Source organism: Crassostrea angulata, chromosome 1 (assembly GCF_025612915.1).
Source record: "Crassostrea angulata isolate pt1a10 chromosome 1, ASM2561291v2, whole genome shotgun sequence".
NCBI classification, from domain to species: Eukaryota; Metazoa; Mollusca; class Bivalvia; order Ostreida; family Ostreidae; genus Magallana; species Magallana angulata.
This window is the reverse complement of record NC_069111.1, coordinates 19,310,802-19,324,103: the sequence shown is the minus strand read 5'-3', so window position 1 is coordinate 19,324,103 and position 13,302 is coordinate 19,310,802. Positions and strand designations below refer to the sequence as shown.

At 33.1% G+C, this 13,302-nt stretch overlaps 1 protein-coding gene across 1 annotated transcript; it reads right to left on the bottom strand.

Moving 5' to 3' along the window:
• Positions 1-2,590: 2,590 nt before the first annotated feature.
• LOC128176029 (E3 SUMO-protein ligase NSE2-like) lies at positions 2,591-13,043 on the bottom strand. The gene is given in 7 exon segments (XM_052842071.1): positions 2,591-2,849; positions 3,745-3,788; positions 3,790-3,944; positions 4,378-4,525; positions 5,514-5,620; positions 7,567-7,711; positions 12,921-13,043. Coding segments are annotated over 6 exon segments (696 nt in total). The 5' UTR covers positions 7,688-7,711; positions 12,921-13,043; the 3' UTR covers positions 2,591-2,728.
• Positions 13,044-13,302: the final 259 nt, after the last annotated feature.

The following is a 13,302-nucleotide window of genomic DNA, read 5'->3' as shown; positions in this document are numbered from 1 at the left end:
TACATTTTCTCCCTCCACTACTTGCTACTTATTGTATTTTAAAAAATTCTTTATGTGAAAGAAGAAAAGTGTACCTCAATGCACCAGAATGAATGTGCTCAATTCCTCAAATTAAAAACATTGAAAAATTTAATTGGCCTTATCCATTATAGACAATTGTCATTTACCAGGCATGAATTCATTTCGTATGACCTTTCATATCCTTACTCACTTGATTGAAGAAAATAAACTTAACTGAAAATGTTGTCACATATGTTAAAGAGCTATAATTCAAATTAATGTATTGGCAGGCATGTTGCTCTTTTGTACCAAGACCCTTCCATTATTTTCATCTTTATTAAAAAACAACAAATGTGTACAAACAAAGATGATTTTCCATTGCAATAATTTTTTAAGAACACCGATAATGCTTTTATCCTCATAATAATAATGTGTCAGGCCTATGGAAACTGTTCAAAAGGCATTGCTTTCATTTACTTGTGTTCAAAAAACTATCAAAAATTTGTGTAGCTTTTATGCAATTCATCGTTGAAGAAGGGGCACCAGAAAGTAATTACAGCATATCATCCTTTTAGCAAGACATTTCTATTGATCAACCAAAATTTCACTGTCAATCGTAGAATCATAAGCAAGATACATAGCTTGGTTTGAGTCATGTTTTTGTTCACATGAGTTTATTACATTAATATTCAACTTAAGAATTTTAAACTTGGTATTTCCTATTCAGCATAGCTGCATTTAAAATATAAACAAACTAAAAAATGACCTCAGCTTTGTGTACAAACATATAGTAGCATTGTGCGCAAAGCTCTGTATCTTGCTTATAACTCGAAGCTCAACTCTCAGGTTAGTAAAATTATAGGAATTTGTAAACAATTTAAACAAAGAGAAAACTCGAATTTATTTTTCATCATACATATATACTTTAGTTATAAATTTCTAGCAGCGAGAATAATCTCAGTTTAGATTGAAATTGCTGAACATTTTAACAGAATATGTTGCATTAATCAACTATTGCGTAGAGATAATACCGAATTACATGCACCACCATAATTTGACCCTGCATGGTGGCCCCACCCTATCCCCTGAAATCATGGTTTGAAAAAAACTAGAATGAATCAACACTACCTGAGGATGCTTCATCACAAGTTAGCTACAGCTTTCCTGGCCAATTGGTTTTTGAGAAGAAAATGTTTTAAAGATTTTTCGCTATGTATTCCTATGTAAAATTCGACCAACCCATTGTGGCCCCACCTTACCCCCGGGGATCGTGATTTGAAAAAAGTTGAATCTACACTACCTGAAGATGCTTCCACAGTTCCAGCTTTTCTGGCTAACTGGTTTTTGAAAAGAAGATTTTAATGATTTTTCTTTATACATTTGTATCTAAAAATTTGATCCCCCATTGGGACCCCACCGTTCCCCCGGGGATCATGGTTTGGACAAGCTTGAATCTACACTACTTGAGGATGCTTCCACACAAGTTACAACTTTTTTGGCCGATTGATTTTTGAGAAGAATATTTTTTAAAGATATTTCTCTGTATATTTCACCTCAGGTGAGCTAACAATTATTCATGTCTCTGCTACATGTACACGCACTTAGTATTTTCATCAGCAAAATTAATCTCCGTTTAGACTGAATAGACGAGAAAATACTTACAACTAGCCTAAAACACATTTGCAGTAATCAACTATTACCGCAAAACACATACCGTATTACATGTACCATTAGAATTTGTATTTAGTTGTTAAAGTACCGTACCTCATAATGTATCTTATTTTCCGCAAGTAACAGTCGGCTGTCTTACTTTCCGATGTCTATATTTGATTGGTACGTAAAAATTACAAAATACAGGCGATAGTTCCCCTAAGTTACAAACAGTAATTCATGAAAACGAAACGAAAATCAAAACAAGCTAAAGCCACCATCAAAGGTGAAAATGTCAACGCATTGGAATATCTAATCTTAATTTACTTCACAAAATCGGCATTAATGTATCTTGCACATTTCAAATATTCCTTTCGCACGCAAACTGTTCCACAACAACCAAATTCATCTTTGTCAGATTGACCAATTCCTTATACGTTCAAAATGACCGCTTCTTTGTTTCAAAGAGGGTTTTGAGATATGGAATACCAAACCCGAAGTTAAGCTGATTGACCCTCATTCTCTCTGTCTTATTATCATTTCCGTAAATTACTCAAATTTGAAACAGGATTAGCCCTTAATTTTTGCAATTCATATTTTCCTTCCCATAAGGATAATTTATGCAAAACTACGTTGAATTTTACTCAGTAGTTCTTGAGAAGAAGATTTTTAAAAATGCACTCCCCTTTTTCTACAGTTTTGAGGTTTTCTCAGCTTTTGAATAAAGATAGGTCTTTCGTTTCTGCAATTTACATTTGCCTTACCATAAGGATGCTTTGTGCCAAATTTGGTTGAAATTGGATAAGCGGTTTTAGAGAAGAACTTTAATATGTGAAAAGTTTACAGACGGACAGACGGACGACGGACAAACTGTGATCAGAAAAGCTCTCTTGAGCTTTAAGCTCAGGTGAGCTAAAAAAAATAACTACCAATGTTAATCATCATTGTAAAATTTATTCAGAATAAAAACAGTTTCTCTGCAGAAAACCTTTGAAACACATAGTGGCATTTACATACATGTTTTAACATACATGCATGTACATGTAGCATTAAATGATTTATTATCTCACATAAGATATTATTTCTTTGATTTCTTCTCTTGGCGGATTTTCTTCTCAATATATCTCTTAAGTTCTTTGTTTTCCACTAAATCTTCCTTTTTGATTGGATTTTCATTCATACAACCACCAACTGGGCACCTGAAAATACAACGCATGTAGTGATATATATACTTGATGTAAACTACCCCTTTTTTATAAAGACACAATTTAATTGCCAAATCAATTAATGACAATATTTGTTAAAAACGCCCCTTCCCTCCTCATCATTGAAAGGGGTCAACTTTCATACAAGGTACAATGCAGATAGACAAAGGATAATTCTGAAGATACCGGGCCGAGGGACAATATCTTTGTCTAGAGTAGTATTATTCTAGACTTAAGGTGATATGGGGCAACTGTTGATATCCACATGGATAAAAGTACATTAAAATCAAATACTTTCACTGGTTTAGAATTTTAAAATTTTATAATATTTGACCAAAAAATATGTTTTGAAATTTTTTGGAATGGAAAAATCAGAAGAGCCTCAGCAGTAGTAGAACTCAAGACTTACAGATGCATAAATTAATGAACGCTCTAACCCATTGTGCTGTACTGTTAGTTAAAGTTTTGGGAAAGAAAACATTCATAAAATTATACTTGATTTAATATTTCGATAGGAAGTACGTATACATCACAATATGAAGGTGTCCCATACCACCTTACTGTACTCAAAATCAATATGGATTCTCTACTCTTTACTGGGTACTAGTATACCAAGAAAGGGTTCTCAAGATAAGCAGACATCAACAGTACATGTATGTTCCAACAACCAAACAACATACCAACTGACTGAACACCAGGTGCAAAACAATGAAATTCAATTAACACAAGATACACTAAGGACAAAGAAAGGGTTCTCAAAAAATTGAGATATATATATATCTATAAATTTTCAGAGTAGTTTTAGTCTTTTGACCCTCGACCTTCAATAGCAACATAAAAACCCTCCACTCCTTACACTACTATTTCAACATGCTAATGAAACTCTTACTTTGCCTTGTTCTTCTTGATTTTGATGTAGTAATAGATTCCGTCCCCTGTCATAGTTGTGTTTACAGTGTTTGTTGGTGACCGGGTTCACCATGTCCTTGCCTGTGTAGGGACACCTCGTGTTGACGTCAGACTGGGTCAGCACCATCTCCTCGTCCCCCCCACAGACCGGAGTCTGCGGGATACAGTTCACCTCCCCGTCTGTTCATTGATAAAAAGAATGAATCAGAAAATTCTTCATAGATATTATGGAAGTTAAAATCCAAAGTACAAGCACAACAACAAAAAGGGGGGAAAAAACTGTTGATTTTGTAAAAGGAACATGAATTCAGAAAGAACCTTAAATTCCTTAATGTTCTTAATATATTAATTTAGTTCAATTTTCTGCAATAAGTTAAAAGAAATCTGAATGTTCTCAAGATATTCAGAGGACAAACTCCTTAATTCAGCTCAGTTTCTACAACCATAAGAGAGAGAAAGGACAGGGAAACTGTTTTTTGCTGAAATAGTGAACAGAAAGACATCCCAAATAGGGAATATATGCATGTACCTCAAGTCAATCGCTTGCTCGGTGTTATGGTGTAAAATTTTAAATTATACTTTAGAATGATCCCATGTACCTGTCATCACATACCTGGATTTAGGATTCCTGCTATTTTTTCTGTCAGATCCAAGAATTTCTCATGCCCCTCTAGTGGAAGCTTCCGACTTCTGTTCTTATAATCCTGGAGCCTCTTCTCTACCGATTCTTCTAAATCAATGGCTTCTTGAGACTGGGCAGCCTTAAAGCAAGCAAGGAAGAATGAAAGGAATTACTGTAAATGATTATACTGCTACAGATTTATTTTTTGATTTTTTTTATGCTTTATGTAAATATCAACACAATAGACATGATAGATTTTCTTCATGTTTGTAACTGTGATACATGAAAATAATGTATTTACTGTACAAGATTAAATACAGTAAAACTCATTTAGTACGAACACGGATATAGCAAATTCTTGGATAAATCGAATTTTTTTTTTTAGTACCCGGTAAAATTCTTATGAAATCTTTGCAAAACTTTACGGTTTTAACAAATTCTGATATAACAAATTTACGGATATAGCTAACTGATTTTTAGTCCCTTAGAGGTAAATAATAAAGATATTTAACACTTTTTATAACGAATCTGTTTACAGTTTAAAAAGTTTGCACTAACATTTAACATCATAGTTTGAATGAATTTATTTTCGCATGTATTTTTCAATTTTACAATCCAATTTTTAAGGGTATCAAAAGAATGTATTTTCATTCTTAGCCCAAATTAGCAAAATTTGTAGGTCTGGTTAAAGAAAACGTGCACGATTCGCAATAGTAAATTCTATGAATTCATTACATGGATATAACAAATCGCGGATATAACGAAATAAATCCATAGGTCTCTAGGACTTCACTATAACCGAGTTTTACTGTACTGTATATACATGTAGGGAAATATTCGCCCCATTTTATTCTTCGCCAGCCTTGTCAGCGGGTGAATTTAAGACTGGGGCGAAATCGTTTGCAAGTTGTAGGGGAGACACTTTTAAACTTTGAGTGTTCTTATTCATGTATATTTTCTCCCAAATTATAATAATTTTTTGAAAAGTATTTTGGTCATCTAGTGTAATCTTACAGAATAAAAACTAACAATGTTGTACATATTAATGATACATATACTACATGCAATATGTTATATTAGCATAGTAATCATTGATATCAGAGTTTAAAATTAACTTTCTTGAATACCTGGTTTGTCACATCTTCAACTGAATTCATGAAATCTTCTAAATCTCGCTCCATTTGCACATAGTCTTGCATGACACTCTTCAAGGTATCAATTTCTTTCTCACTCTCTGTGTACAAAAGCAGAAAGTTCACAACACAACTTACAATTTACACACATTATTTGTAAACAATCTCAAAATATATATATTTCGTGGAATTTTATAATATATCATGGGCTATCACAAACAATGGCATGTGTTTGATATAACACCGTATTGTCACACTTCTAAAAGCAATATGCTTTCTCTTCTTCCAATGGACCACAAAATTTTTTGTAAAATACAAGCTCTACATAACAGGATTACGTGCCCCCCCCCCCCCCCCCCCCCCCCCCCCCCCCCCCCCCCATTTTGGCATTCATTAGCTTTCAAAAATGTTTTTGAAAGCTGATCCTCTCCCATTGCCATGGTGCATAACAAGATATACAGCAATATTTTGTTGCATCTGTATATTAGACTGGGTTGATTGGATTGACCAACATGCGAGTACAGCTTAGTTTGAGGTTGACTTTTGATGCTTTAGCAGTCACAATGAGAAAGCTATAAGGACTTTGAACTGCATGGGCTTGAGATGACATATTCCGAGATTCCCCTCTGATACTAAGGTTTCCTTTTATATTAATATTGTGACATGTGCAGGGTCTCCCCCTTATGCTGCAACATAAACGCCGTGTACTATATTATGATCCGATTGGAGATTACAGAATCGAACTATAAGTTAGTAAAAAGGAAAAATAACACCATGTCAAGAAATAGACAAAGATATTAATAATAATCCTGCATATAGGGTTATTTTCGCCGTGTATTATTTCCACCCTTCTTCACATGCAAACGGTTTCATCCTAGCTGTCTTGAATTCGGCCAGACAAAGTTGTGTTTAAAGATAGATAATTTGAGACATTGGAATTTGCCCTGTTTTAAATTCACCTGATTGACATCAATGGCAAAAGGGACGAAAATATTTCCCTGTATACAGTATATACACAAGACATACAGATATATTTACATCTACCAAGTATGATTCCCTCTATTTCTTATGGAAACTTATAGTTATTCATAGCTCTATAGAAACAGCCAGACTGAAATCTACAAGCCCCATTTATCGATTGGTCGAAATCTACAGCGGCTGAAACTGACAAGAAAATGACAAGACAGATATTGACACGCCCAGCTTATCGATTGGTCCAAACCTATAGCCACCTAGGAAAAATCACGGACTGCACGAAATAATCATGACTATGTCAGACTCAAAGTCTCACAGGAGACGATTTGGCTGTTTTTTTAAGCTAACTTACTTACGTACATTAACAGTAACTTAGTGAATTTTACTTACTTTTCCTAATCAATTTATCAATTAGCTTAAAGAAAGATGTTAATATAAACAATAAAATGCTTTTTTGGATGATTCATTCAGGTTATATAATCGCAATTGCTCTTTCTGTATACTATGACGTCATAAAGGTTTGACGTCATATACTTTACCATGACGTTATAGATTTAAACCACTATACGATACATCACGTGTTTTTCTCCAACTCCATAGAATTGATGTATTTAATTAAAACATGTAACATTTTAAAGGAATAATTGTTATAACATATCATTGATTCTGTTAACAAATCTATGTGAATTAAAAAGATACATTTCAGTCTGAATGTTTATTTTTGATGTTATAGCTAAATGTCAAGGTCTAGGCTAATACAGGATATTTGAGTGGTAAAATGCAAATATAAGTAATAAACAACGATTATTTATTAAACATGGCATTATGAATAGCAACTGCTCTGCTGGCATATTTTTCATGATGCGCTTGCAGGCATCATGGAATATGCCACAGAGCAATTGTTATTCATAACGCCATGTTCACTAAATAACATTGTTTATTTCTTAAGTATACTTGTACTGTACTGGTATACATGTATGTTTTAACCATTAATACCAGCAGCTGGTACGAAAAATAAAAAACACAAAAAATAACAAAAACGACATCAAATCAATAAATTAATTAAACTTACCAATTTTACTTTCTGCAATATCTTGAGCAACATCGATAGTTGTTTCCATTCCTACTTTAATATAATCCTGAACTGTCTTCAAAGATTTTTTGGCTTGTTCAATAACAGCAAATTGTGCCATGGTGTCTTTTATATCTTTATCATCCTAAAATATTTGAAGAATTAATAGTCAAAAAAGAGATCAAATAATGTATAATAATAAAACAAATGATGTTCAACTTCAAAATTACACACCGACAGACTTCTGCGAATACCAAAAACAAATATTTAAGCGAGCTCTACCGGCAAGGCGTGTGTGAATAGAAAATTCAGACTAGTTGCACATTCATTCAACGGATTTTTTTTGGCGTCAGTAAATCGGACCAGTAATGCCTTGTTTTAATCGTCCCAGTAATTCCCTGTAAATATGGTTTTTCATTTCACACTCTCACGAGAACAAGATAAAAGACTATGTACATCATGCATTGTAAATAAAATAATTCCCATTACATAAGACTAACAGAGTTGTCGTTCCTTCGAGTGACGTCACAATGGATTTCTTCCACATTGATCCCACAGAATTTTTCGGCATCAGTAAATTTCGACCCACAATGCAATTTATCAATGTCGGACGATCTCACTAGACTTGATTCCTTCTCGCGAGAATCAAAGTAAAACTTCTGAGAAACAGATAAATTGTGTAATTTCAAGACTATCATGCTTTTTAAGTAAACAAAACAGTGTATTTCACTTAGTTTTTTTTCAGGGTTTTTTCAAAGAGATAGACGACACTTGTCCGACGTGAACTTTGACGTCAAAATAAGGGGAAATTACTCTAAGTAGTTATTGTAAATCTGTTGGAATATAAATACCAAAATCTTCTCAAAATCTTGCAAAGCTAACGAATGGGGACATCTTTTTTTTTTTAAATAGAAAATAGTTGTAACTTGCTCTCATTTGGATGAATGCTCACATTTATTTTTTACAGTAATTAATTTTAACGTTTTATAAAAGGGGGTGCGGCAGCATCATTCAAAGAATATTTACAAGCGAAATGAAAAGAAATTCTCAAAATCAGGAAAATTCTAATGCGGGTGAGGGAATGGTGAGTGCGTAGTATGCATTTAGCTCTTTAACTGCTCAATGGTATCTTTATTTTCACATTTATTACATCCTCCCGGGGGGGGGGGGGGGGGGGGGGGGGGGGGGTCCAAAACTGTTTTTCTTATATGATCAGCAAATTTTTTTTATACGTAAATTATATTTTTTTTAAACCGGGGGGGGGGGGGGGGGGGGGGGCTATGATAAGTCAATTTTTTATATGCAAGTTTAAGAAAAATGTCTGCTGCAAGAAAAGAGGAAATAAACTGCAATAAACATTATGTTAAAATCTTTATTATTCAACAACATTGTAAAAACTGAGATATAAACAATCTTTTAAATTATGAATAATGAAAATTTACTAGAAAAAAATAGGCATGTTTATATTTTATTTTGCATTCAAATTCATTTACGTTACGTAGATACTTTTATTTTTATTGATTTATCGTAATACATTATTTGATCACATGCTGCGCTCGCCCCAACGGTTGCACCGTATAACATATTTTAAAAAATCTTAAATTGCTGGGAATTTTAAATCTTAAACAGTAGCTGCAGGTCTGTAGCTCCCGGTCTAAAAAAAATCGGGATGGACGACCTGGGAGCTACAGTGCCTCCTATTGTAAAAAACTGCAATTTACGGTGCACAAAAAATTGCACTAGTTTTGGACTGATTAACCTTATTTTCACACAAATCCTGTGAAAACAATTAGTACCATTAAATTCTTCAAACAATTTACTACTGATATTGTTACTTTACTTGCCGCAGACTTTCTTTGAAACATGCTAACCGACCTCGGAAAAAAAATTATATCAATTCACATCGAGATCGAGAGTCGCCATTTTTACATGTAAACAAATTGCACCACTTCAATTTACGGGACTGGTGATGGTGTTTAAAAGAATATCAGAGGCAAGTTAAGTGATGATATATATACAGTGAGGTTGCCATTAACGAATCGTCTCCATTACCGAATCACTTTCAGATAAACAATTCTGTATTTTTCTATTAAAGGTTCAATACTTAACTTAACATATCCTGTCATGTAGAGTTATTCTTGTTTTAATTATTTATCATGAAATTATTAAATTTTATCTTGTTTTATGTCGTAATTTCTAAACAAACATGAACAAGCTTTTTGAAGACGCAGACAAAAAGCATGCGTGCAGCTGGCTACTTTCACTTTTCGGTTGAGCTCTGATGTGAACGGCTCATTGTATGTAAGCATATTTAGTATAGATGTTTAATAAATTTATCTGTCTACAAGCACTGAAAGCGTCAAACAATTTCTTAATCAGAGAATAATTATATTGGCTATAATGTTGTGGGTAGTCAGGGTTCCAATAACGAATCACCGAGATGCGGGGATCATGGAGGGATCATGACAAAATTAATTGATACCGCTACGATTATTTGCACATCTGCTTCAATAAAAAAATCCAGAAACAACAATATAAGATTTTAAAAACACATCTCATTCCCATTTTCTAGAACATTTCTCCATTCGATTATGATTTCAACCATATTGTGGTCTCCCCAATTCCCTGTATAAATACTGATATTTATTGATTTAAAAACCCATGCCTTACAAATTAAAGTTATTCGTATTCGATGACATTTAGTAGTTTATTTCCCAAAAATATAATTTTCCTTGAACATGGATCCAGTTTGCAGATTCACATATACATTTTTAATTTTGTTTTAAAAATATTTCATAAGTACAAACGATAGCTGAATCCATACATGTACAGGTCATGGAAAATATTTGTTTTCCTTGAACACCTATCCAGCTTGCACATTCAGTCATTCACTATACATTTCTAGATTTGTTTTAAAATATTTCATAGTAAAAATGATCGCCGATTCAAAACGTCTGTCTTCTTGGAACTTGTTCTTCCATTTCTATCGGTGGAAGTTTTTTGTTTTTTTTTTTTGTTTTTGTTTTTTTTTTGCTGGATGTCAATACTGAGTCCTGTTTTTGTTTTTGTTTTTTTTTTTGGTTGCTTAACTATACAATCACTAAACACGTTTCTAGGCAATTTTGTGTATTTTATTTTGTTTACTTTAAAATCGCCCTAGGATTTGCTTCTAGATCTTTTAAAACCTTTTTTATAATTATAGTTACCGTTGTGTATTCAAACTTCAACTTTTCTAACGTACGTGCTAAAAAATCTTTAAAAAATTCGGAATGGCTAAATTTTTTTGAATAAATAAAAAACCAAAAAACAATGCAGAAATTTAAATTCATATTTTTCTTCTTTTTTTTTTTAAATTCTTTATTCGATGAGTTATTTTCCTCGTGATAATCTTCAAGTTTCTGTATGTTTATTTTTTTTTTTAAGTGTCGTTGTGCCGCACGAAAAATCTATGATGTAGTACATATATATATGTTATAAAAATCCAATCTGATACAGTATTTAATTAATATCGACACATAATTTCAATGCAAATAACGTAAACCCGTTGCGACACAAACTTCATCTTTCTGTGAGTTCTATGAACTGAATAACGTCACTTGTCAATGCAATTTTGGGAAAACCCTCGTGTGTCGGTTTTTTCTCGATCCATTTACATGTAGGCTATATTTCTTTGTAATTTCATGAAAAGATGTGCATATACATGTATCTCATAAAATTAACAATATTGATGACTTACAATAATGACTAAAAACTAAATGATTTTTAATAAATTGGTGGATCAAAGTTTACAAATCATGCAGTCATTTTTTTTTCCATTGAATTCATTGTTATTTTATCATGAATTGTCGGGTTAAACAGAATGAACACTTCACTCAAAATGAAAAAAATTATTAGCTCTTCCATTTTTCTTATTCATGCTTTAAAGCATATTAAAACTTTAAAAAATATTTCGACACTGTCCCTAACAAAAAATAATCAGCTGTATATCACGTGATTCGGTAATGGAGAAAATGATCCGCTAAAGGAGAAAACATCGTTCATCAAAGTACAGCGATAATTTTTGTTTAATCATTGGTTGTTGGGAAAGATATATATGATGTTATGAGTCAAGTATGGTACAATAAAACAATGTTGTATTATGAATTTAACTCGAGCTTGAATACGTACAATCAACGCAAATTTACTTAGTGATTCGTTAAAGGCGACCTCACTGTAGTAATTTGTCGGAGGAATTTTTTGGAATCAAATATTTGTACAGAATGTGTTCGGAAATGAGATTAATCAGTCCAAAACTAGTGCCATTTTTTGTGCGCCATAAATTGCAGTTTTTAACTATGGGAGGCACTGTAGCTCCCAGGTCGTCCATCCGAATTTTTTCAGACCGGGAGCTACAGATAGATATGGCCAGAAATTAGTCCTGACTTTTACCCCATTTCATTTGTAACCAGTAACAAGGCATTGTTTTCAGCTGGTGACAAAAGTAACATATCATACAAAACTGATTATCTTCTTTCCGCTGGATGGTTTAATTTCATCCAGTAACAATGGTTACAGCTATATTCTATTGGTGACAAAAGGTAACAGAGGTGACGAGCCTTTTCTGTTTAGCAGGGGGTCTTATTTTATGTGGTTACAATGGTTACAATGGTTACAGCTATATTCTATTGGTGACAAAAGGTAACAGATGTGACGAGCCTTTTTCTGTTTAGCAGGGGGTCTTATTTTATCTGGTTACAATGGTTACAGCTATATTCTATTGGTGACAAAAGGTAACAGAGGTGACGAGCCTTTTTCTGTTTTGCAGGGGGTCTTATTTTATGTGGTTACAATGGTTACAATCGTTACAGCTATAATCCATGGGGTTTTATTTTTTACAGGGGGTCTTTTTTAAATTGGTTACATTGGTTACAATGGTTACCTAACCCTAATCCTAACCCTAAACTAACCCTAATTCGAACCATAAACTAACCCTAATCCTAACCCCTAACCCTAAACTAACCCTAAACTAACCCTAATCCTAACCCAAACCTAACTCTGTTTTGTAACCAATGTTACCAGTAACCACTGTAACCTGTCACAAGTACATCAAAGTTTGAAAATCATTCATAATCAAACATTGTTACCGATGTAACCAATGTTACTGGTTACAAATAGAAAGGGGTAAAAGTCAGGACTCGATGTAACCAATGTTACTGGTTACAAATAGAAAGGGGTAAAAGTCAGGACTAATTTCTGGCCATATATGGCTACAGACCTGCAGCTACTTATACAGTTGAATGGAAGGAAGCTAAAGGTACTGTAAGAACGCTTAGAACGCATATATATTATTCTATACAATTAAAACTATGTCATACCGACCGTTAAACCAACAATCCATCCACAAGTATAAATTTAGAGAAGATCATATCTGTGTGTTCATCATGGTTCGGAGTTCCCGCCAACTTTCATTCCTTACTTTCGGTTCGTCGTCGTTGGTGCGCTAAATAACCCAAAAGAACGATATATATGATAACAGTCTGCAAACAGATGATTGAACTCTGATTCTCTTAAAAAAATATATATAAACAATACACAATTTAATCATGCAATTTAAATAATGTAATAATGATTGAATATTATGAAATGTAATATACGTGTTTGTAAATTATTTGATTTTATTTGACAACATATTATTTTAATGTATATTCAAAGTCCATGAATATTGTTATATAGATACGTTTAATCTGCAGCATTGAA